Source organism: Triturus cristatus, chromosome 10 (assembly GCF_964204655.1).
Source record: "Triturus cristatus chromosome 10, aTriCri1.1, whole genome shotgun sequence".
Lineage (NCBI taxonomy): Eukaryota > Metazoa > Chordata > Amphibia > Caudata > Salamandridae > Triturus > Triturus cristatus.
In genome coordinates, this window is record NC_140593.1 from 444,951,322 (window position 1) to 444,973,666 (window position 22,345).

Here is a 22,345-nt window from a genome sequence, read left to right on the forward strand (position 1 = left end):
TTTAATGTTAATAGTCCATATGTATCATTTTTACTGTTATGTAATTTTAGCATGTTTCTCTACAAATGAGGCGGGTGTTTCATGCACCTCATTTTAGGTATTGTATTGTCATGTCTTTTGTGCCATTTAAGTGGGTGTCATTTTATATATGTTACACTTACAGCCCTGAAGACGTCCACTGTGTTGGACGAAACGCATTGGCTATCTTATAAACTTGAGCTCAAGAAATAAAATAAAAAGAGAAGATTAACATACGAATTGGAAATCCGTCGTCTTTGGACTCTGTATAAGAAACGTGTGGTGCACATTTTTGTGTATTTATATAAACATTTCTTGCATCACTGCATTGAAGTACTGTACCTTTGCAATTTTTGGCCCCAAGTCGAATAGGTGTTGCTTGTGTTTATTTTTTTGAGGCTTGTCCTAATGTTGCAGAATTCCTTAGGTAGGCTTCACATTAACTTTATTGTAGTTGGATACTGATTTGTGTTTCTAAGAATTTTTAGATGTATGGGGCAGTCATTTTTAATTGTTCTTTTTAAGGATCACCATATTAAATGATGTTGTTTTGTAGGTTTTATTATAACTTGTGTCTTGTAGTATATTTCTTTATTTTACGGTTCACATTTATATGACCGCATAAAGTTTTCGAATTAAGTTGACTACAGTGGTGTAGAGTACATAGGTATAGAGTTAAATGGCATAGAGTGACGCGGAGTGCAGAGTGGCATTGAGTGCATTGATGTGGAGAACATTGGCATAGAGTAGATTGTTTCAAAGTAGAGTGAAGCGGCATAGAATGCAGTGTCAGAGTAGAGTGCCATAGAGTGCAGTGGTACAGAGTAGCTTAGAGTGGATTGGTGTAGAGTGGAGTGGCATAAAATGGAGGGATGCAAAGTAAAGTGGAATAGAGTGTAGTGGTAAACATTAGTGTGGTGCAGAGTAGAGAGCAGTGGCATAGAGTAGCGTAAAGTTAAGTGCCAGAGAGTGCAATGTTAGAGTAGTCATATGCTGCAGTGGTGTATACCAGAGTGGCGTAGAATGCATTTGTGTAGAGCACAGTGGTGCAGTGTAGAGTACAGCAGTGTAGAGTACAGCAGTGCAGAGTAGTACAAACTGATGTAGAGTGCACTGACAGAGTACAACAGAGTGGAGTGTTGTAGAGTATAGTTGTGTAGAGTGCAATGGTGCAGAGTAGATTGTCACATATTGAAGTGGTTAGAGTAGAGTGCAGTACCATAGAGTGGCACAGAGTACAGAGCCGCAGACTGGAGAAATGCAGCACAGATTGCAGTGGAGTGGTGCAGAGTACATTGTTTCAGAGTAGAGTGAAGTGGTGTAGAGTAGAGCAGTGCTCAGTAGAGTGGAGTGATGCAGAGTGAAGCGCAGAGTAGATTAGAGTGTCATGGAGCGTATGGCATAGAGCGCACTGGCGTAGAGTGGTGTGGTACAGAGTAGAGTACATTGGCGTTGAGTGCATGGTTGCGGAGCGCAGGAGGCATAGAACAGAGTTGAGTAGAGTGCAATGGTGCATAGTAGAGTGGGGCAAAGTACATTGGCGTAGAGTGATGCAGCATACAGAGTAAAGTGGCGTACAGTGGAAAGGTGCAGGAAGAGTACAGTGGTGTGGAGTGGAGAAAAATAGAGTGGTGTTGAGTAAACTGGAGTATGCATGGTGTGGTAGCACACTGGCATTACAGACATCTTCAATTGAAAGGACCATTACATTTAGACATACTGATAAAAGTATACAGCGCACAAACTATAATATGTGGAAATGTCGTCACCTAGTGTATTGATTTTTTTGATATTAAAATATTTGTTTCTACCACACTTGAGAATTACTCCCAGTAGCCAACATGATTGTCACATAAATCCTCTCACTTTGAAGTCAGAGAAAGAAAAGTAAATATCAAGCTCCCTCGGAAGACAGAGCATGACATTTGACCTCTAACTCTGAATGGATAGCAAATGTGATAAGATTTAAAGGCCAGTTTACAGAAAGTGAGCATTCTCAAGGATACTGCAAATAAGGTTTAGGCAAGGGAAGGGACGAACTGGAGCTCGACAGCCTAAAACAAACAAAGCCAGCAAATAGAAAGCAAAAAAAATGTGAGTTACAAACCAAAAAGCCAATGGTAAGCAACGTGTGCAATGCATTCCCAAGGAAGCTTTCAGAATGTCCCCAAGATGTCATTAGAAAACCAGACAGCTATGCAGTCTGGTAGGCTTGGATCTAAAAATTGTCTTACATCAAACTGTACACAGGCATCTACAACTGTATGTCGTGGTGGGTGGGAGTCCGTTTTGCACTTTGTTACTCTGAACTAAATCACTGCAGGTAAGGAGATTGTATCTTTGTCCTCTTTTTATAAAACAGAGGCTGAACTAGTTGTATGACGAATCCACCTTTTTATCTATTTTTTTAATGTATTTTTTAAACAGTGTGATTTTGTTTATGGTTTTAATTGACTAATAAACTAACATTAATAATATAAAACAGAGAATCAGACACTGCAGGGATGCAATTTCCTTATGCTACCGTTAGATTCCGATATCTCATACATCTTTTAGAAGGCCCCTAGACTTGGTTTCTGATGGTCTCAACCCTTTCCCTGAACTTAGGGCTTTGTAGAGACTTTGCTGAAATAATTATGACCATTGTTTTATATTACTCTGTACGTAGTGTTTTTATACAGCATGATTTGCACATCTTTAGAGCGATTACTTGAATTTAAGCCATCCACATTTCTTGTATATGGGTACTGTGTTTTAAATTGCATGGCTTTTTGCAAAACAATAAAGAAATAAAACAAATGTGCAACCTGGAGTTTCGCTTCACATGGTGGACAAGAGAGAAACTAAAAACAAGCATTGGGAAAAGCGAATAGGTTTCACCAATGGAGACCTATTGGTGTTGAATCCACACTGAAGGAGCATACAATCATTATGAATTCATCCACAATTGATTATTGAAGTCCATAAATAATCAAAATTCCAATGCAAGCTTCCTTGTCCACTTGTCTTTATTGACAAGTGTTCCAAACTCTTCAAAACACAGATCAATCAATATTTCAATACAGCCAGCCTACGCGTTTCGTCCCCCATGGGACACAAGGGCTGTAAAAAGAAAACAAAAAAATAAAAATCAATTCCAATTTTAGATTACACATACAAATTAAAACAGAGTACCAAAATGTTTAGAAAACATGTTCATTACCACCTGCCTATAGAACAATCTGTACTCCTCTGTAGAGGTATGCCCCACTATCTTTGGCACATCAAAAATGTACTTGCAAATTATATTCGACATACCAAAATGTTCTTATAACTTATTAATTACAACCTTTCTATGGAACAATCTATACTCATCTGATAAGTTATGCCCCACTATCATTGACTCATCCAAAATGTACTTATATCAAACAAAAGGCAGCCTGACTATATGACATTCTTTTAGATCCACAATCCTATACAGTTTCCAATTTATATTCACCTATACATAGTAATTACCCATCTTTGTTCAAAATATTGTTGATCAGAATAGTAGGTGTGCACTGATCCATGATGGTTCATGATTAACCTAGCCTTCAATTAATAAAAGTTTTTATCATCAGTTAGCACCCATCCTCCATCTAACTGTTGAGACCCTGAACACTCCACTTAGTCCTATTGAATGTGTATTTATCAGGAAACACTGACTTCAATTATCAAAAGTGTTTCAGTTAACACCAGTCCTCCTTCTAACTTGCTGAAACCCTGAACACTCCACTTAGTCTTATTTAAATGTGTATTTATCAAGAAACACAGGCCTCTGTCCCAATAATTTCCAGAAACAGCCCGAATATGTACTCCCCATCATTAGATTCAAAGTGATCTCACCTGAATCATTTTCATGTTACTGTCCATTCTTAGTCTAATATTTCTATTTTATGATGCAAATTCTGTAAATGAGAATTACCACTATTTAGTGTAGTCCCCCTTACTTTTATATCTGTTCCTTAAGCTTGCCTCGCTCTTACTTATTGCTCACCTTTTTATAACGTTGAACGAGGTCCTATCAATTGCTCTTCCAGTTTTCCTAATCAATTTTCAAAATTTCTATTTTGTGATGCTCATTCTGTAAAGAAACCATATAGCCGCTACTTAATATTCTTCACCCGATCTCTCTTATCGCCCCTCTAGCTAGCCTTCTTCCCACTCATCTGCTCACCTTCTTATTATCTCCAAGACTTTCTCTCCTCTCCAACCAGGCCCAATAAATCCCACTGCAATCTGTGACTATTCCCCACCTCTATTTAAAATTATTTTGAACCAATCCGGAGTTGCGCATTTAAGCCTTGCGCTTTAAATACAATTCTGTCCAATCATTAGTGAGTCACTAACATCCTTCATTTAATTCATGCGTAATTTTGGGCTGCAGGTCCCTCTCTGGTCCACGTCGTCTACCTATCTCCCGATTGGTCACTTTATTAACTCAGTGAGCCAATCACCACTCAGTTAAATTCTGTCTATTCATTAGCGAGCCACAAACAACATTCATTTAATTTTTGCTTATTTTTGGGCCGCAGTTCCCTCTCTGGTCCACGTCGTCTACCTATCTCCCGATTGGTCACACTGTGAGCCAATCACCTCTCAGTTACCGTTCTGTGTGGACGAGTCAGGTTTCCCATAACGTATTACAAACGTATACCTTTCACCGATAGGTCTTTTAATTTATGAAAGGGTCTATTAAGACTAAATCTCTGGCAGCAGTTCCCCCTCTAGTCCGCATCATCTGCCTGTCTCCCGATTGGTCACTCTATTGACACTGTGAACCAATCACATCTCAATTCCAATTCCGTGGACTAATCATGTGTTTCAACTGAGTCTCCCTTCACATATTCCAAACATAAGCATTTCAACTATAGGTCTTTTAATTAATGTAAAGGTCTTTTAATACAATGTTTACCTGTGCCCACTCTGTGCATATCAATTCATAAATTGGATGGTATAATTTAATATATGTTTGCCGTAATTAACTGGCAAATCCAGATTCCCACTCGATGAATGCATGGGGTCGCGAAACTCCCGAGTTAACTTATGACTGCTGTGTTTAGGCATAAATGCCCTACCTATTTTAAATGCAACCTATTTTGGGTTGCTGTTTAAAATTTCCAACACTCTCGAACAGACAATATTATTTATACGTATGTTACTGAGCACCCATGTATTTATTTTTATGTTAATGTTAATTTACAAGACGCCCATTTACATCCTTTAGTTTATCTGCTAATGACCACAACCTATGCACTATCGATTCTACCAATATCATGTACATACCATTCAATAAAACTCATCCAAAAAATATATAAAGTTGTGATTCATAATCACAGTTACATGAATCTTACTATCCACTAGTCTTCCATAGAACATATAGGCTTCTCGATCAATTTAATCTAAGAAATAATGCAACTCATTATCACTATTCAAGCCCTGGATCACCGCTCTACATCTGCTGATCCATCTTGCCTCTTGTTTTCTGATCATTAGTTCCCAGTCTCCACCCCTGGCTCTGGGAAAATGTATTTGTATCCCATGGAACCTAAAAGTTGTGTCCCTCATGTGGTTTTCTTTGATATGCTGGTAAATGGGTGATTTCATATCCTGATTAATGATAGCCCTTCTATGCTCCTGAATTCTAGTTTTCAAACTTCTCTTGGTGCTACCGATGTAGATCTTATTACATGCACATATAATTACATATACAACTCATGTGCTATTGCAATTAATAAATTCATTTATGCAATAACTTTTCTTGGTATTATATGTAAATTCCTTCTTTCTGTTGATACCCAGACTGCAGATATTACATGTTCCACATATGTAGAAACCCTTGGGCTGCTGTGGTAGCCAGGTTCTCCCATCTGTTTTTAGTGGTTCTACATAATTCCTCGTTATCATATTCCCAATGGTGTGACATCTTTTGGGAAAAACACTTGGTTTGACTCCAATACAACCAGTCAGACCTGGTACTCCCCTGAGCTAATTCCAATGTTTACTAAGTGTTCTGTAAATCTTGTCTTGTTGTGAACTGTAAGTAGTGACAAATGTCAATCTTTTGCTGGAGCGAGACCTGTCTCTCTGTAGAAGAGTTGTTTCTCTCTTAATGGATATCACCGTTGTTCGTGCCCTGTTAAGATCCTCCTTAGCATAACCTCTATTCTTTAGTATCTTTTGCAGGTTATCTAATTAGGATTTGAAATCCTCATCTCTGCTACAGTTCCTACGGATTCGCACCATTTCCCCAAAGGAAATCCCTTTGATGACTCCCCTTGGGGAAGGGGGCACTATCTGCTCTTAATATAGAATTAGTGGCCGTTGTTTTTCTAAATAATTTACTCTTGAGGGCTTCCCCTTCCACAAACAGTTGTACATCTAGGAATTCGATCCTTTCTTGATGATATTTTATGGTGAATTCCACGTTAAAATCATTAATATTCAAATATTCAAAGTATTCCTGTAACTCGGTTTCAGATCCTCGCAATATTACCAAAACATCATCTATAAAACGTCCCCAAAATAGGATCTGAACCGTCCATCTTGAGGCCTTTCTGTTTCAGACATGCTCCCTCTCATACCAACCCATGAAAAGGTTGGCATAAGAGGGAGAAAACCTGAAACCCACTGCTGTTCCCCTGATCTGGTGGTACCATTCATCTTGAAACAAAATAATTGTTATTCAATATTAACACACTCATTTCTAGAATCATTTTAGAATGATCATGTAAACTGGCACTACCACTGCCCAAAAAATTATTCAATGCCTGCTCTCCTTTGTCATTATTTATGCAGGTATACAACCCAACCACGTCCAATGTAACCAGACTCATTCCTGTTTCTCACTTGACGTCCAGTAACTTATTTAGAACGTCCATCGTATCTCAAATATAGGATGGTAAATTAACAACTAATAGTTTTAAGAACAGATCCACAAATTCAGATAAGTGCTCTGTTATGCTTCCAATGCTGGAGACTATAGGTCTACCTGGCGGGTTTGTTCTTGATTTATGTACTTTGGGCAAAGTATAGATAAATGGGTAGGAGGGATTAGTCACATTCAGATATTTAAATTCAGCTTCATCTAGTAATCCTAATTCATTCCAAGAAAAGAGTCTTTCCGTTATTAGTCTTCCTACTTGTTGCAAAGGATTCCCCCTTATCTTAGTGTAACACTCTGCATTCCTTAATTGCCTCCTGATCTCTTGGTGTGGTCAATGTTTTTTAGACAGATAGCACAGCAGTGCGGTCTGCTGTGCAACATAGCTCAAAGTAAATAAACACAAAGCGCTATGACCAGCGCTGACCAAGCCATCGTTTTTTTTGTTTGCTTTAATCCATGTTGCACAGTAGCCGCACTGCTGTTCAACATCTTTAAAAAACACATCAACAAAGCCAAACAGCTTTGCGAGAGTTATTTGGGTTTGTTAATGTTAATGCAGAGGGCAACAATGGACAGAGGAGGTGAGAGGATGCACTGACAGTGGGGGACAGGGGGTGGTGTGGAGCTACATTAAGGAGAAGGGCGTGACACAGACTGCAGAGAAATTTACTCTTCAAAAGTGAATGTACAAAACTTTTTTTTTTTTTAAATATTATTCCTTGGAGGAGTCAGTGTAAAGATAGTGGCTGCAGAGAGGAAACTGCGGTTGGTCCATGCTCCACAGCAGGGACCAAAACTTGAAGCCCAGGAGGAAGCCGCTGACCAATAAGTAGCAAGGAAACAAGAGCGACATAAAAGCCAAACAATAGTAAGTAATGTTAAGAAAGTGGCGGGCTCTAAGCACACTTTATTTTATGTTGCCAACAAGATTTGCAAGAACAGTGCATGCGCTCCAAGTACTGTTCAGGCGAAACCTAAAAAGTGAAGAAAATATGTATTATGTATAACACGCAGTCATATATTACTAGGGCTGAAAGGTGTTACCTTCAGGTTACACAGGTTTCTCCGCAATATGTGCAATAGCCTACTCAAAAATGATACTAGGGGATGAACGTATGGCCTGCAGGTTAAATCCAGTGCCCTGCACCAGTCCCAGTTAACCATTAAGTTATTTTAGAAGGGTGTAAATAATCAGATTACACTTTGATCTCTGTAGTGAGTGTATTTACCCCCGAACTAAAGTATCAAAACCTGAGATTTACTACTTACAAGTATCCGTGACAGAAACCTTGATCGTTCTTATATGCCATCTTAAACTATGGTATATATGTGGCAAAAAAGAACTGAGTTTTGTTACACAAATAGGGGTCAAATCAGAAAACATTGTCGATCAGTTCGGTCACCTAATCCTGATGGTAAATAGAGCAATGTTTAGTTCTAACCTATCATAGAAGGTGCTTGAGGTAGCAGTATGTGAGTCACCAGTCCTTGTACTTATTTAAGCAGATTGCAGGTGAGGAACAATCCCACACCCCAACCTCCATAACAAAACGCGTCACCAAGTTACAATAACAGCACAACAAAACAGATGTACCACTGAACAAAGAACAGTAACACTTTTAATCGACAAGGACATACTATACAATCAACACAACTACATCAAAAACCTAATGCAAAACTTCAAGCAACTCCAAGACAACTCAACACAATCACAGCTAAACACAATAAAAAAACACCCCAGCAGCAGAAACACTCAAGAAAATAAAACAAACCACAATTAAACATGCAAATATAGTGGTGTTATTCTGATAGTTTGATTTGCTGTGTTATCGTAGATTATTATCATGGTGCGTTGTTGCTTTGTGCTACTTTTAGGGTTGTGTTGCTACTGTCCTGGTTTGTGTGAACTGCGCACAGGTTGTTGTGCAGCGTGCGAGCGCTCACAGTACGTGACGCGAGGCATGGTGCTGCTGCTATTCAACATGATTAGCCCCCGCTGACGCAGTCATCCCATGCACAGGCTCGGAGACCCTCGCTTTCTAAACACAGTAAAAACACTTCTGTCAGTTCGAGCTCCAGCAGAAGCAGCGCGCGGGCAATGCCTGCACAGTTCACACTGGCTGGCCAGCAGCAGAAACACTGACTGCCTTCTGCGGGAGAAACACAACTATCTGGATGCACTGTCATCCCGGTGTGAAGAGAAGCGCGAGCACCGACACAAAATTAGTGATGCTTAAAACGTCCAGCCTGCGGTAGGAGTGAGCACTGACTGACAGTGTGGATAAGCCTGCCTGAGGAGGAAGGAATACGACCACTGGCAGCAATTCAGCCTGCATGGGAACAAGTATTCTTGCTTGGTACAGACTCAAGGTATAGCCATCCTGTGGACCACAGCATAACATTGCTAACTAAAAGATTCATCCTGCCTGGGAGCAGCCACGGCGTCGACAAGGGTCCAGCCTGCCTGCCTGAGAGGCGGCACCTTTGCACGAATGTCCGCCTCAGGAGCCGCTCCGTGGCTGCCGCAGCCCTGCCTCGCCGTGGAAATGCCGACCCCGGCCAGCCCCACCTGGGCAGCCTCCCTTGGCCCCCACTCCCGCAACCGCCGCCGCAAACCAGCGTCTCCCCTGGCAACAGGCTTCCCAGGCAGGCACGTCTGGCTAGGTGTAGGGAAGGTGATGTCGTAAAACGACTGTCGTAAACCAGGTGCGGTGGTGGGAGGGGGAGAGGGGGCGGAGGGAAGGAGGGAGGTGACTCCGGCAGCATTTAGACACCAGCGAGAGGATCATGGCGGATGGCCCCAGGTGTAAGCGCAGAAAGCAGGCGAACCCCAGGCGGAATAACGGTGAGTGGGGTGATGGTCCGGGGGCACCTGAGGGGTTCAGGGGGGTGCGCTGGAGGGCCTGGCCCGGCCTGAGTGAGGGAAAGTGAATGTAAAGTGGCCGCTCCTCCCGCAGTGCTGCTGCTGTACCGTTACCTGCTCCCTCTCCGCCTAGCGGCTGCCTCCTCTGGACCGTTATGCATCTCATTAGCGCGGCGCTGACTCGGCCGCTCCCCGCGCGCCCCGCCGCAGCCCCGGACTACCCGTGCCCTGCCCGCAGCCCTCCGGGGGGCACAGCCCCAAACTTGTTACCTGTCGCACCGTGGGCAGTCCCTGCACCCCAAGGGCCCCCGCTCGCCACACTTCACTGGCCTCATCGCAGTTCCTTCCTCACCCCCGATCTTTTGTGGGGGCTCCTCCATCCCCTCCCTGCCCCATTCTAACTTGTTACCTGAGTGACAGAAGTGAACTGAGTGGGGAGTACGCCCCCCGCAGCCCCCCCCCCCCGTAAAAAAAACAGACTGTTGCTTTGCTGCAGTGCCTGATGATTTATTATTTTCCGTTAGTCGTCACCACAGACTGTTGTAGTTATTTTCTCCCACGTGTTGCCCCCCTCCCATTTAGCTGCGCCCCCTCCACTCCCGTCACTCATCCCCCGTGCGCATGTGATCGTGCAGACGTGTCCCCTTCGGGAGCCTTGCCCATTGTTGGGATGCTGTTTTGTGCGTTGAGGAGGTAGAGGGAAGGCGTGAAATGTGCCGGAGCCCCCTCCGCCCCCGCCTGTGTGAGGTACCTGTTTCTCTGTGGATGGGTGGGAACGCCTGTGCAGAAGGGGGCCCCTTTCGGCTCTCGGAACAACTGCTGCAGTCTATATAAGGAATACATTTACATTTCAGAGACCGGAGTCTTTCGCTCGCTCTCTCTCTGACTGTACGTGGGTTATTTCTGAAATGAGTTAACAGATCACAAGTCGGATCCCCCCCCCCCCCCCGCCGCTCTCTCGTGCTTTGTAATTAAAAGCTTTGCCCTCTGGTTGTGAATTCATATTAGGAGAATAGGTTGTTTGTCCGCTCGTCTTCTCGGGATGTCGGACGGAGGTTTTGTGTTGGCTTTTCCTGCCGTGTTTTTTTTCAGGTTTTGTCTGGGATTTCCTGTCTCGGGTCAGATAGGAAGGGTTTGGAGCTTGTGCATCAAGATTTTTTTTTTTTCTTCCTGTCTCTGTAATGGTAAACGCGTGTGTTGACCTGGGATTTGACGCGTCCGGACAGTCATTAAGACTTGTAATGCAGATATTCTACACATATTTGGGATGCACTACTTTGCATTTATAAACTTCTGCCTGCGCTGCAAAGGATCTTACAACAAGTAGTTGTGTTATCGCGCAGGCGTTTTGAATTTCCATCTGTAGATATCGCATTGAGTTTTTTTTGTTCAGTTTTGTTGAAAGGTAAGTTATTTAATATACAAGTCAGCTTCTTTATTCCAAATATTGAGTGTCGGAGCAAAGGGGACTTTTCCTGCTGCTGACGGTATGCATGTGCGATGTGAGCCTGATCCTCCCCCCCTGCACGTAAACATGAGCGCACCTGAGACAAAGCGCAGAAAAACATCATTTTCCTCCTCTGGAATAAATCCCGAGATTAGAAATATTGTGCTCCCGTCTGTAAACAGATTTGCCTAAAGCCCGCTCTGAAAGCTGACATATACATGGGGGGGGGGGGGGGTTCTTTATCGCTGCAGCAAACGGCAACTTTTGCAGGTAGGAAAAAAAAATGGTGTTTAGTTTCTTCTCTCTGTATGTCAGTCCCTCCGTCTTCAGCCTTCGTTCTCCGGGGAGGAGTTAACTTACCACGCTTGCTACCTGGCTGTCCTTATCCATTCTCTGTTTATTATTAGAAGATAAAAGAAATAACGGATCCGAGCCTTGTCAAACGCACAGTCTGGACTGCAGCATGCGGAAGTCGAGGGGAAGCAAATGGTGTCTGTGATAACATCATTTCCAGGGACCGTCCGTCACCTTAGCAGTCCGAGGTGCCGTGTTTGTTTTAAATCCATAGTTGGGACGTTTATAGGCAAGTGCTGGGCAGATCTACGGATGTATTTGTGAATCGCGTGTTGCGCTCTGAGAAGGGGTTGTTTTCTTTCATCACTATGGAGTCTCAGTAGACATGGAGGTGATTAAGGCGTGTGTGAAATCCCTTTTAGAAAGGACATCTTGTCTCTAAACCTTCGGTCCTTCAGTTTCTGTAATACTCTGACGTGTTTCATATCGTTAACTCATGGACTGCTGAATACCCGTGACTGCTAATAACGGAAATTCGGCACTCCAGCTATTTGGAAATATTATGGTAGGTATTAAGTAAATCACTGGGTGCTGGAGTTTACCTTGGGTGCTGATGTTGCCTCTGGGCAACCGTAAGCCTCTCGAGAAGCGTTTGGCTCTAGCGCTGAACTATATGCATCAGATTGTATGGTGATGCAGAGTGGGCCGGTTGGAATGAAGCTAATTACTTTAGTTACTATACCGTTATTTGTGACACCGTTCAGCTTGTGCTTGGGGATATCAATTTTCAAAAAAGACTAGAACAGAACTTTGGCAGAGGCGTGCTCTTAGTTCAGTCGCAGTGCTTTCACTGTAGTTTGTGAAAGATGAGTGCTATGTGCTTGCCTGGGTGACCACTGCCTGGGAGTTATTGTCTGTCCTTTGGGGTTGATGCTCTTTTAGCCATCCCAAATCGAGCTGCAAGAGGAAAATAAAGTTGAGTGGAGAACACATTTGTACTGACCAATGGGATTTCGGGCCCAGTTTTAAGAGCTTAAAGTAGCATAACAGAGAAGGGATGTTCTTCTGCTTTAAAATAAAAAAAAAAAAAAATGAATTTACAACCGGTTTGAGTGTGCAACTGAAATATGTACCAGATTACCAATCGTATGCCCCCCTTTTTCGTGAAGTAGTTTCTTCATGCCTTTGCAAAGATCACCATGATGAGGTCAGAGCATGCTTTATTTTTGACGGGTTAGAAAGCCACACCTGTAGCCACAGGGCCACCCGGTAGCGTTTTACTCAAGTGTCCTCGTGGGTTTCCTTCAGTATGGGAGGTTGGCGCATAGCGTGGACGAGTGGGTCTTGGTGGGAGACCACCTGTTCACAACCCATTTGTCTTTCTGAGGTAGTGTTATGTGACTTCAAGAGTGACAGGTGTCCGCCTCCTATCCTCCCCCGCCCCCCCCCCTTCCTGCGAGACCACTGCGAAAACTTTGAGTTAGTGGCCCTGCAAGCTTTAAAGAGTCTTCGTGGCCATGGGGGCCAGCAGGGCTCCAATCAGAATGCTGCGTGGCGGGACATGGCTCGGTTCCTCCCCCACACCTCGTGAAGTGATGTGGCAGCTGAGCCTGACAGCACGAGCAGCAAACCGAGCCGGGTTGAGGGTAGAAATCCCCTCCGCCCAGTCATGGAACAGTAGCAGGGGAGGGAGGGCTTGGGCGGAGCACATGGCGCTGCTTGTGACGGCTGAGTGGGCAGCGCAGCTGACGGGCGGGGGCGCGCGTGACGCCCAAGGTGTGTAAAAGTAAAGGTATGCCTTGCTGCCGGGCGGGCGCCCAACTGTGAACTTCAAGGTGCTAACAACTGGCAGGATGTCGGGTGTTAGTGACGCGTGAAAGGCTGCAATCTTTGTCACCGCTTCCACCCCTCCTCCGCCTTCCTCAGTGTCGAGACTCTTTTCTTTTACTAGGTATCATGTTTTCGCTCCAGCTGTAATTCTAACTTGCAGTTGGGGAATTAAAGAATGTAGCCCAAGTTAGCATTCCCGGAGAATGAACCGGCAGATGTGGCCAGCTGTTAAGTCTTTGATTTAGTGATTTTTTTTTTTTTTTTTTTTTTTTTTTTTTTTTTAAATAGGACATTGGCTCATATTTCGCTGCTTATAAATTCCAATTTTTTTGTATGCTACTTTTTTACGCGTGGGATTTTCGGGTAGAATTTTTACTTTTTTATGTATTTTTTCCCCGCATGTCCCCTAACGGACCAGAGAGAGTACCCTTTACACAATGCTTATCTTCCTTGGAAGAATGCCTCTCAACATTTTGTACACGGTTTTCCTAGCAAAAACTGCCAACATTGTGCATGTCTTGGACTTGTGTTATTTAGACCAGCATGTGATATAAACGTTCGAGAGAGAACTTGAGTGCTTCTAAAACGTACACTCAATTTTTATTTGATATTTTAACTGGCAGTGGTTTCATGGGGCACAGTGAAATGAACTACTAAGGTGCTTCCAGACACAGAACACAATGCTCTTTATGGATGTGAACTGTTGCAGGCCTTCTTCCTACGGTCTCAATTTGAACAGACCAGATAACTCTGCTGCATATGGATGAATGATTTCCCAGGAATTGTGCACTTTTAGTGTAGTGAGAACTCTAGAATTGGAACCCAGATTACTTGCTCAAAGTTGGCACTTGGGCGACCTTTCCTCCACCACTAGCACGTGGATGTGCACCAGCAAAGAGACCTCAAACTCTCTAAGTTTCCTTTACTTTCTTTGCATGTATTCCAGTATGTGGGTTTCCATAGAGGCCAGTCAGTTAACATTGATTAGCCCTGCATTAGTAACTCTTAGTAAGTTGGGCCATGAAAGCTCCGGCTCTACAAACCTCTTGTGGTCTCAGCCCCCTGCTGTGCTTTGATAGACCTGGTTCCAAAAATTGTGGACAAGTGGTGTTTTTTTTTGTGTTGCCTTTTCTATTGGAGCTTCCCACACATACCTTTGACATGTAATTAAGGAGCCTTACATAGTATACTCTTTGCACACGATCCACTTAATCTTTTTCATTTATGTTGCTGTTTCTTAGTTGGTGCATTATAATACTTTTTTCACTGTAGCTTTTTCTGTGGCACTGGGATTTGAATGCAAACTAAGAATGGGCTTTCAGGCTGTTATTGTCTTGGGTATAAGTTGGCAGCTGTGACACAGGGATTATGACTAATAACATCTCAGCACTAAAACAAACTGAGGGACTAAGTTATACATGGTGTAAAGGATCCACATTCTGCCTTACTTCAGAAAAGTGCTTTCGGTCCTACTTCAAAAAGGAAAAAAATGCCAACCTTTAGCCGTGGCTAAACACCTAAGGGATGATTCCAAGTAGTGATTAGGTAAATCTTTTCCAAACCAAGGCTGAAGATGGCAATTGATGAAGCAGTACTTTAAGTTGAAGCTTTTATTCAAAATGTGTGGGTGGATGCAAGGATGGTGTTCAATTAAGACTTAATTGTATAGAGCATCAAAGAATACCACTGTTGGTACATACAAGACTGCTTCAGAGATCAGTCTTTATGTATGACCCTTGTACTAATCTCGGAGTATGGGTTTATTCTTCCTTTTTCACTAAAGTGTACCTGTAAAATCTGAGTACTTGTGAGCAAGGATGAAAAACAATTTACCTGCTTAGGTTGCTAAAAAGGATGTGGTTTAAGGAAGAGTTTTGTGGTAACTCAAGTTACCATCTTGGACAGTTACCCATAAGACTTTGCATGAAGGGCTTATCTGATTCTTGGATTGCAATAAATTGTCAATGATAACTGTGCCACACAGTCTGTTGACTTGAGAATCCATCCAAAAGCACTGTAACAGACTCCAGCTCCCTTTATTACAATTAACATGGGATCCTCTTTGTGGAAAATCAGTGAAAGTCTCTTATGATTTTTGGGAGCTTAGCACATGGTGGGGCACTTGTATTCTTTTGTTTCCCTAGTGCCGTTACAGATGGGAAACACTGATATTGAAATAGAAAATGACGGATAATTTTTAAGTGTTAATAAACAGTGATTTAAGTGTAATGGAAATTTTAAAGGCACCCCAGCAGTGCAACTCATGAAACTTATTTTTTCGTGATGTGTGCCCGCCACGTTCTTGGCTGCCACGTGTGAGGCCAGACAGAACGAAAGCAATGGTGATATCACCTCCTTTATCGTACTGGACGTAACACCTCAAAGGAAGATTGTGCAGTCGTCACTTAAAGCTTTTGAGGTCCATCTCCATATCATATGGGCTCTGACTAGGGCATGTGGTGGTGTTTCAGCTGTAGTTCAAAGTTAGACTTTTATGATGTTCACCACTGCACTTTTTTGACATGCCAAACCTTCATCTTTTGTTTACTCACATAGATAATTGTGTTGATGCTTCGTCTCTGCAGTGTTTGTACATTGCTTTTGACCACTTCTGTGGAAGGCCATACCGTTGGTTATAAAAAGTTAAGTCTTCAAGTCTAGCCAGGTATTGCAGATGGTGCTTTATCAACTGGGTAAACTTAGTCCCATTTGCATGTGGGTGTTTTTTTGTTGTTGTTTTTTTTTTTAAACTTTTTTTTTTTTCTTTTCCCTGCCCAAAGGTGTTTTTTGGAGCGTTGTTCTGAAGCTTTGATCAGTGAAGCACCAACCACAGACTCCAAAAATGGTACAACTCGTAAACGAGTATTGGCAAAGCCAGTAGGTCTTGCCTATGTCGGAGCTATTGGTTGTGCAACATCTCGGCCATGGTGTACCTCAGTATGCTGCTATTCAGCATGGCCAAAAGTTAGTGACGTGACGTAGAGAAGAGTGGGATATGGGGGAGTGGTGTAGAATAGTTGGGGATGTAAGTAATAAGTCAATAGAGATCGCAGATAGGTATAAAGCAACACAAATTAGGAGCGGTATGCCTGTGTTAAAACAAGTAGGAAAGCACATTGTACATCCAGAAATATTAGCAAAATACTTTAAAACAAAAAAAATGAAGTGCTTTGCAGAAAGAGGAGGATGAACAGATGTACTGGTCTGTGCTCCTGGGTGGAGCTAGCGCAAGAAATGGAGAAGCCTACAGGAGCTAAGCAATTTAAAGATTGCAAATTAAAGTGACAACAAAAACAACTAATGGTATGCTGTGGGTGGGTTGTAAGCCATCCGAATTGTAAACATGTCTCGCAGTCCAGCGCATACCCTGTGTAAGCGAGACCTAAAAAAAGAAAGACCCATCACTGTTCAATTTCTGTGTTATATAATTCATACATCACCCATATCTTTTGGGCAGTTTTTTTGTAACATGTACTGGCTTCCTTGTTTATGTCTGGACTAAGAGTTTTGTCTGCTGAGGGTGAAACTGAGGTCAAAGTCACTTTAATTTATTCCAGGTGAGCATACATTATGCCTTATTAATCAGACTAGAATATTTGACCTGAAGTGTTAATTGATTGTTATTTAGTAACTGCGTTCTTGATATTACTTGAATACTTGACTTGCTGTCAATATAGCCATTTGATCATGCTATACGAGTAGAGAATTGGAATAATATGATGCGATTTGTTTAGAAAACGCATAGCCCTAAATGGGGGTACAGTGCAATTTTCGTTCTCTTTTGCGTGTTTCATGGAAGATAAGAGGCTAAAAGTAAAAAAAAAAAAAGGCAAAGACTGGATTAATGGAAGGGCTCACTGCAAATTGGTTTCAGTATAAAACGTAGCAAAGATTACACAATGGTGAATGAAGGAGTCGGTGGTTGTAAGGATTCGCACATGCCTTACTTGTTAGGGAAACTTGTGCAGGAAAGATGGCAATCTAATGCAGTCAAACAGTGAAGGAGTTGAATGAAAAAGGATCAAGAGATAATGTACATACACATTCTAAATACTGTATTAGACAACTGCCACCTGCAACATCACAAATAATTATGTGAAGTAAAGTTCTCTGTTACACACCAGGGCGTTCATGCACAAGTAGTGTTCTGAGTGGTTTTTATAGGTTATGCAGTTGCAGTCACTCTTGTACATTGTTTTGACAACATACTGCAAGGTTGTTTGTAGCGTGTCTTGTGTGTTGAGCTAATTTACAGCACTTCACGAGTGAAAGCATGTGGAACGCCTTAAGCATACACAATACCGTGGAAGAAACACAATATGGTTGAATAAACCTCGGTGTAATTGGGTCATCGTAATTGTGCTTTTTTAAATTTTATTATAAAAGGTGTCGAGTAAATCAGTTTTAAAATCCAGTTATGTGAAGTATAATTTACACAATATTTAGATCGTGTTTGAAGTTTTGACATTTTTCTGGGGACACAAATACTAACGTTTTTGTTTTCACATTGAATGTTGCGCTATATGGGTGTGTAATTGGTTTTTTTTTTTTGTGTGTGGGTTTATATACATACTCCTGTGTGTATGTCGATGCGTACTCCTTTCAGGTACATCAAAGTGAGGTTAGACATTTGAGGGAGAAGGTGAGGGCTGTAAAATTAGATGGGCTATACGGGAAAGGTAAATAAATGGATCTAGGGATTAAGTTGTGTAGGAAGCTGGGGGAGGACAGTAGAAGGATGATGGGGATTGGGGCTTTCTTTAAGATGTGCCTCCCCACCTAACACTTCTCTAGTCTGGTCCATAGGATGAGACCAGTGGCAGGTGGGTGTAAAGTGCATGCCCTGCCTAGGGGGCACTGCTAATGGGAGTGGCCACATCGCTGAAAGGGATGGCTGGGCTGCCAGAGCTCGTTAAATCAGTCTTCGGGTGGGAGTTGTGGGTTAGGGGCTGTGGTGGCCTGAGGCAGCTGTCGTCATACCAAGCTTGACATTTTAAAAGATCTGGGCACAAATCGGGCAACCTCTTTTACCATAGATCCACAGCCCCCTCTTATCTGCCAGTTCTGTCTCTTGTGCCTTTGAACTCTTATTTTCCCACTCGGTCTGATCCTGATTTTGGGTATTGGAGGGGTTTTCTTTGGGTGCATTTGTAAACTTTGGACTGGGTGGGCTCATGGTTGTCGATGCTGCTGCTACCCATTTTTCATCAAAGATTTCATACAGTTTACTACTGATTGACACCTCCAAGAGATTTTGTAGCTTTAACGCTGTGGCCTTGGGTGGGTGCTTAAGCAGCTGTTTCTGGCCTTCTGAGTAACAGGGTGCTCCATCTTGTGGCCCTTTGGGTCGGGAGAGAAGTGGTCTGCTCCGGGGAGGTGTAATAAACAGTAGTGGCCGGTCCCCTGCTAAGGTGGTGGTGGGGGGCAAAGGTGGGGGGGGGGGGGGCAAAGGTGGGGAGGGGGGGGCAAAGGTGGGGGGGGGGGGCAAAGGTGGGGGGGGGGGGAGGAGTGTTCAGTGACAAAAAAAAGAACTGTCCTGAACTCCCTCCATCGCGTCACATTCTTACAGTTGTCTTCTTCTGGGCATAGGTTCCCAGACTGCACTGCGGCCAATCCTGATGCTGCATGAAAGGATTGGCCTGAGCGCTGTCAACTTGCGCTCCCAGGCATGCTGGGAGCTTGTGCCTGCTCTCTCCAGCTGCGGCTGGAGAGCTTCAGTGTGCATGATGGTTTGGTTGGCCTCAGACGGCTGGCCAAACAGACATGTGCACTGTAATAGTGCTCACCACTCCTCAACCAGCAGTGCCATCCCCCTGGACCCGCCCTCAAGACTTGGCAGGGTCCAGGGGGCGGATCCTGGGGATTAAATTAGAACTATGATGAAACTGATTTAAAACCAGTTTTATTTGAGGGTGGTTGCAGGGGGAGAAGGATTGACCGCTGAATCTCTATCATTGCATTTCCTTCACCACTTTATACCAGTCTGCTTGAAAGGTCTCTTAACGTGAAGATGAAATATACACACACAGAATAGGCTTTTTTTTTTTTCTCTGTGGTGATTTCATGGCTTGAAATGCAAGTAGTGATCTTGCGTGTGGTATGGTAAATGGCAGTTGCAAGTTAGACTTGGCTAGGTGACTGCACTCTCATCATATGGTTGCAATTATTTTCCCTGTGAGGAGGTACAGTTCTAATCAATATGAGTACCTGCCCACAATCTGAGCGTTTGTGGGGAGCAATGTGGTGTTTTAATTGCAGTCCATCAATTGTAGTTTCCAGTCCTTAGTGAGGTAGAATCTTAGAAACTAAAATGAGCTGACCCGTCATACTATGGAAATTCAAGTTAAAATGAGGATGAAATCAACTGACCTGCATGTGTATTGTGAACAACAAAGGATCGTGTTCCTTTGCTCATGCGTGTTGATATGGGCATTAAGTGCTCAATGCAGGATGCTTATGGGTGTTCTGTTAATAGCGTGGAGACTTCGATAACATTTAGACTAGTGACTTGCATTGCTTTCAGAGGGTGCCCATTCCATCAGTGTTATTTCCCATCAAGCCTGCAGTACGTCTGAATTTCTGTACATCAGGTTTCAATGGATGCTGCTTTTTTTTAAGTTCAAAAAGTTTTATTGAATATGTGAAACATAGTAAAACATCAATACAAGAAAAACATGGCATTGAGAGAAGATTGAAATTATATTAATAAAAATCATGTGTATATATAACTATCCCAAAAAGGGAAATGTGAACTATACCTAGGCCAAAAAGCTTTAAGGTTTTTTTTTTTTGATTTTTAAAGGGGGAAGGAAGAAAAGGGGAGAGAGAGAGAGAAGGGGGAAAAGAAGAAAGAAAGAGGCAACAAACTAAATAGATAGAAAACAAGAAGAAAGGAGTAATTGATATATATATAGAGGAAAGGTAAATGTGTAAAAAAAAAAAAAAAAAAATTCAGACATGTCTGGAGAGAAAATCAGTTACGGGTAACCATAAAAGGTCCTTTTTGATTAATAAAGGTACAGAGGTGGCAAAAGCACGGTCAAGTCTATGATGATGACATAACAGATTCCACCAGGCAGTGTATGAAATATTTGAAGTGTCCTTCCAGTTGGTTGTAATAATCTGAAAAGAAATGGCAATATACAAATCTATAAACTTGCGTACATTAGATGAAACGTTCCAAAGAGGTGATGACCCACCCATAAATACATGTACAATTTCAAATGGGAAATGAGTGTTTAAAATATCGTTTAGTTTGGACCAGATGCGAGACCATAGGGATTTAACTGTAGAGCAATGAAAAAACATATGGAGAAGGTCGCTATCAACGTGTGGGCAGGACCAACATTTCTTGGAGTCAAGCATTTTAAGTTTATGGAGATCGGAAGGAGTGAGGAAAAGTCTATTGTAAAAAAAAAAAAAAAATATATAGTGTCGGAGTGGTGCTTGCAGAACGGGAGGCGGTATGTATTTTGGACCAAATGGAATCCCAAACTTGAAAAGAGAATTCCTGAGCTAGGTCCCTCTCCCATAAGAGTTCTGTCTTGGACTTAGACCTTCCAACTAATGGATGGGAAAGTAATTTATAGATGGCAGCAACTTTAAGGGGAATGGAGAAGTCTGGTGGAGGGACAAGGGAAGGAGTGCTGGTGGATGAAGGATTGTATTGGGAAAAAATTGAGGCAAGTGTGTTTGACAGTAAGAGGTATTGGGAGTAACGTGCATTTGAAACATGAAAGGCGTCGCAGATGTCTGAAAAGTCCCTCGGGGAGTTGTCTTTGAGTAAATGGACGTAAGTGATAATGCCTTTTTATCAATCCATTCCTTCCAAAATAATGCTTTATTAATTTTAACAAGCTTATTGTACCAGATCCGGGGGTTGATGATAGGAGTCAACATGTGACGTGAAAAAACGAGACAATGAATGGGTAAGTGTTTTGGAGAACTTAAGTATGGGAGTAAGGAAGCGCTTTGGGGGCTGGGATAAACTAGTAGCTGTAAGAAACGAAAAGGGCGAAATTTGTGCAAGCTCAATTGAGCTCCAAGCTGTTGAAGGAGGACAGGGAGAACACGATAAGAAAGGCCATATTTGTTTTAACGTAAAAGCTGAATGATGGCGAATAAGATTTGGAAAGTTTACTCCACCTAGGTCCTTGGGTTGTTGAAGACGGGAGAGAGAAATCCTAGGTTTGCGATTCCATAAACATTTTATTAGGATGCGGTTAATAGTTCTGAAGAAAAAGCGGAAGAGAGATGGGAAGCATTGAAAGATAAAAGTTGACTGTGAGGAGGAGCATCATCTAAATGGAAGCAAGTCTACCCCACCAGGAAAGGAAAAGGGGGGGACCAGCTTTCAACAAGTGTAGATAACTTTTTCAGTATGTCTGCGTGGTTAAACTTGATAGTTTCTCTAATTGTGCTTGTGTAAAGTACACCTAGACATTTGATACTGGTAGGATTCCATTCAAAACCGGAACCACTAAACATATGAGGGAGGTAAAATTTATTTAAAGGTAAAACCTCAGATTTGTCAATATTTAGTTTATAGCCTGAGACAAGAGAGAATTCTTGAAGTAGGGAGAAAAGAGCAGGCAAAGAGGTAGAAGGATTAGAAATGTATAATAAGATATCATCAGCATAAGCAGTATACTTAATGTCAATGTTCTGAAATTTGAAGACAGTATAAGATGAACGCGTAATCCTTTCCCAAAAAGGCTCTAGAGCAAGAATAAAAAGAAGAGGGGAAAGGGGACAGCCTTGTCTGGTGCCCCTGTGGAGAGTAAAATAATTAGATTGAGAGCCATTAACCCAAATGGAGGTAGAAGGGGCAGAGTATAAAAGTTGGATATGTTGAATAATGTGGGGACTAAAACCATGCCATCTCAATTCTCCAAACATAAAATCCCAGCTAACCCTATCGAAGGCTTTTTCAGCGTCTAAAGTGATAGCTGCAATTGGAGATTCCAATTTGGAAGCAAGATGAATGATG

The 22,345-nt window shown here is 42.4% G+C and overlaps 1 protein-coding gene and 1 long non-coding RNA gene across 6 annotated transcripts in view; one reads left to right on the top strand and one right to left on the bottom strand.

The window, feature by feature from the left end:
- Nucleotides 1-2,415: 2,415 nt before the first annotated feature.
- LOC146789590 (uncharacterized) lies at nucleotides 2,416-4,265 on the bottom strand. Its single transcript, XR_014969831.1, has 3 exons — nucleotides 4,214-4,265; nucleotides 4,034-4,120; nucleotides 2,416-3,120 (listed from the first exon to the last, which is right to left on the bottom strand). It is a non-coding gene; the product is annotated as an uncharacterized LOC146789590 (long non-coding RNA).
- A 5,383-nt stretch (nucleotides 4,266-9,648) lies between these two features.
- The window catches only part of ZEB1 (zinc finger E-box binding homeobox 1), a 341,083-nt gene continuing 328,386 nt past the window's right edge, over nucleotides 9,649-22,345 (top strand). For 4 of the 5 annotated variants that reach the window (XM_085631833.1, XM_085631834.1, XM_085631835.1 and 1 more), the window contains exon 1: nucleotides 9,649-9,767. In XM_085631833.1, the coding sequence (XP_085487959.1) occupies nucleotides 9,710-9,767 (58 nt within the window). In that variant the 5' untranslated portion in view covers nucleotides 9,649-9,709. Of the gene's footprint in view, nucleotides 9,768-10,786; nucleotides 11,191-22,345 lie in introns of those variants that run through there. The other variant, XM_085631837.1, reaches the window with a different exon arrangement.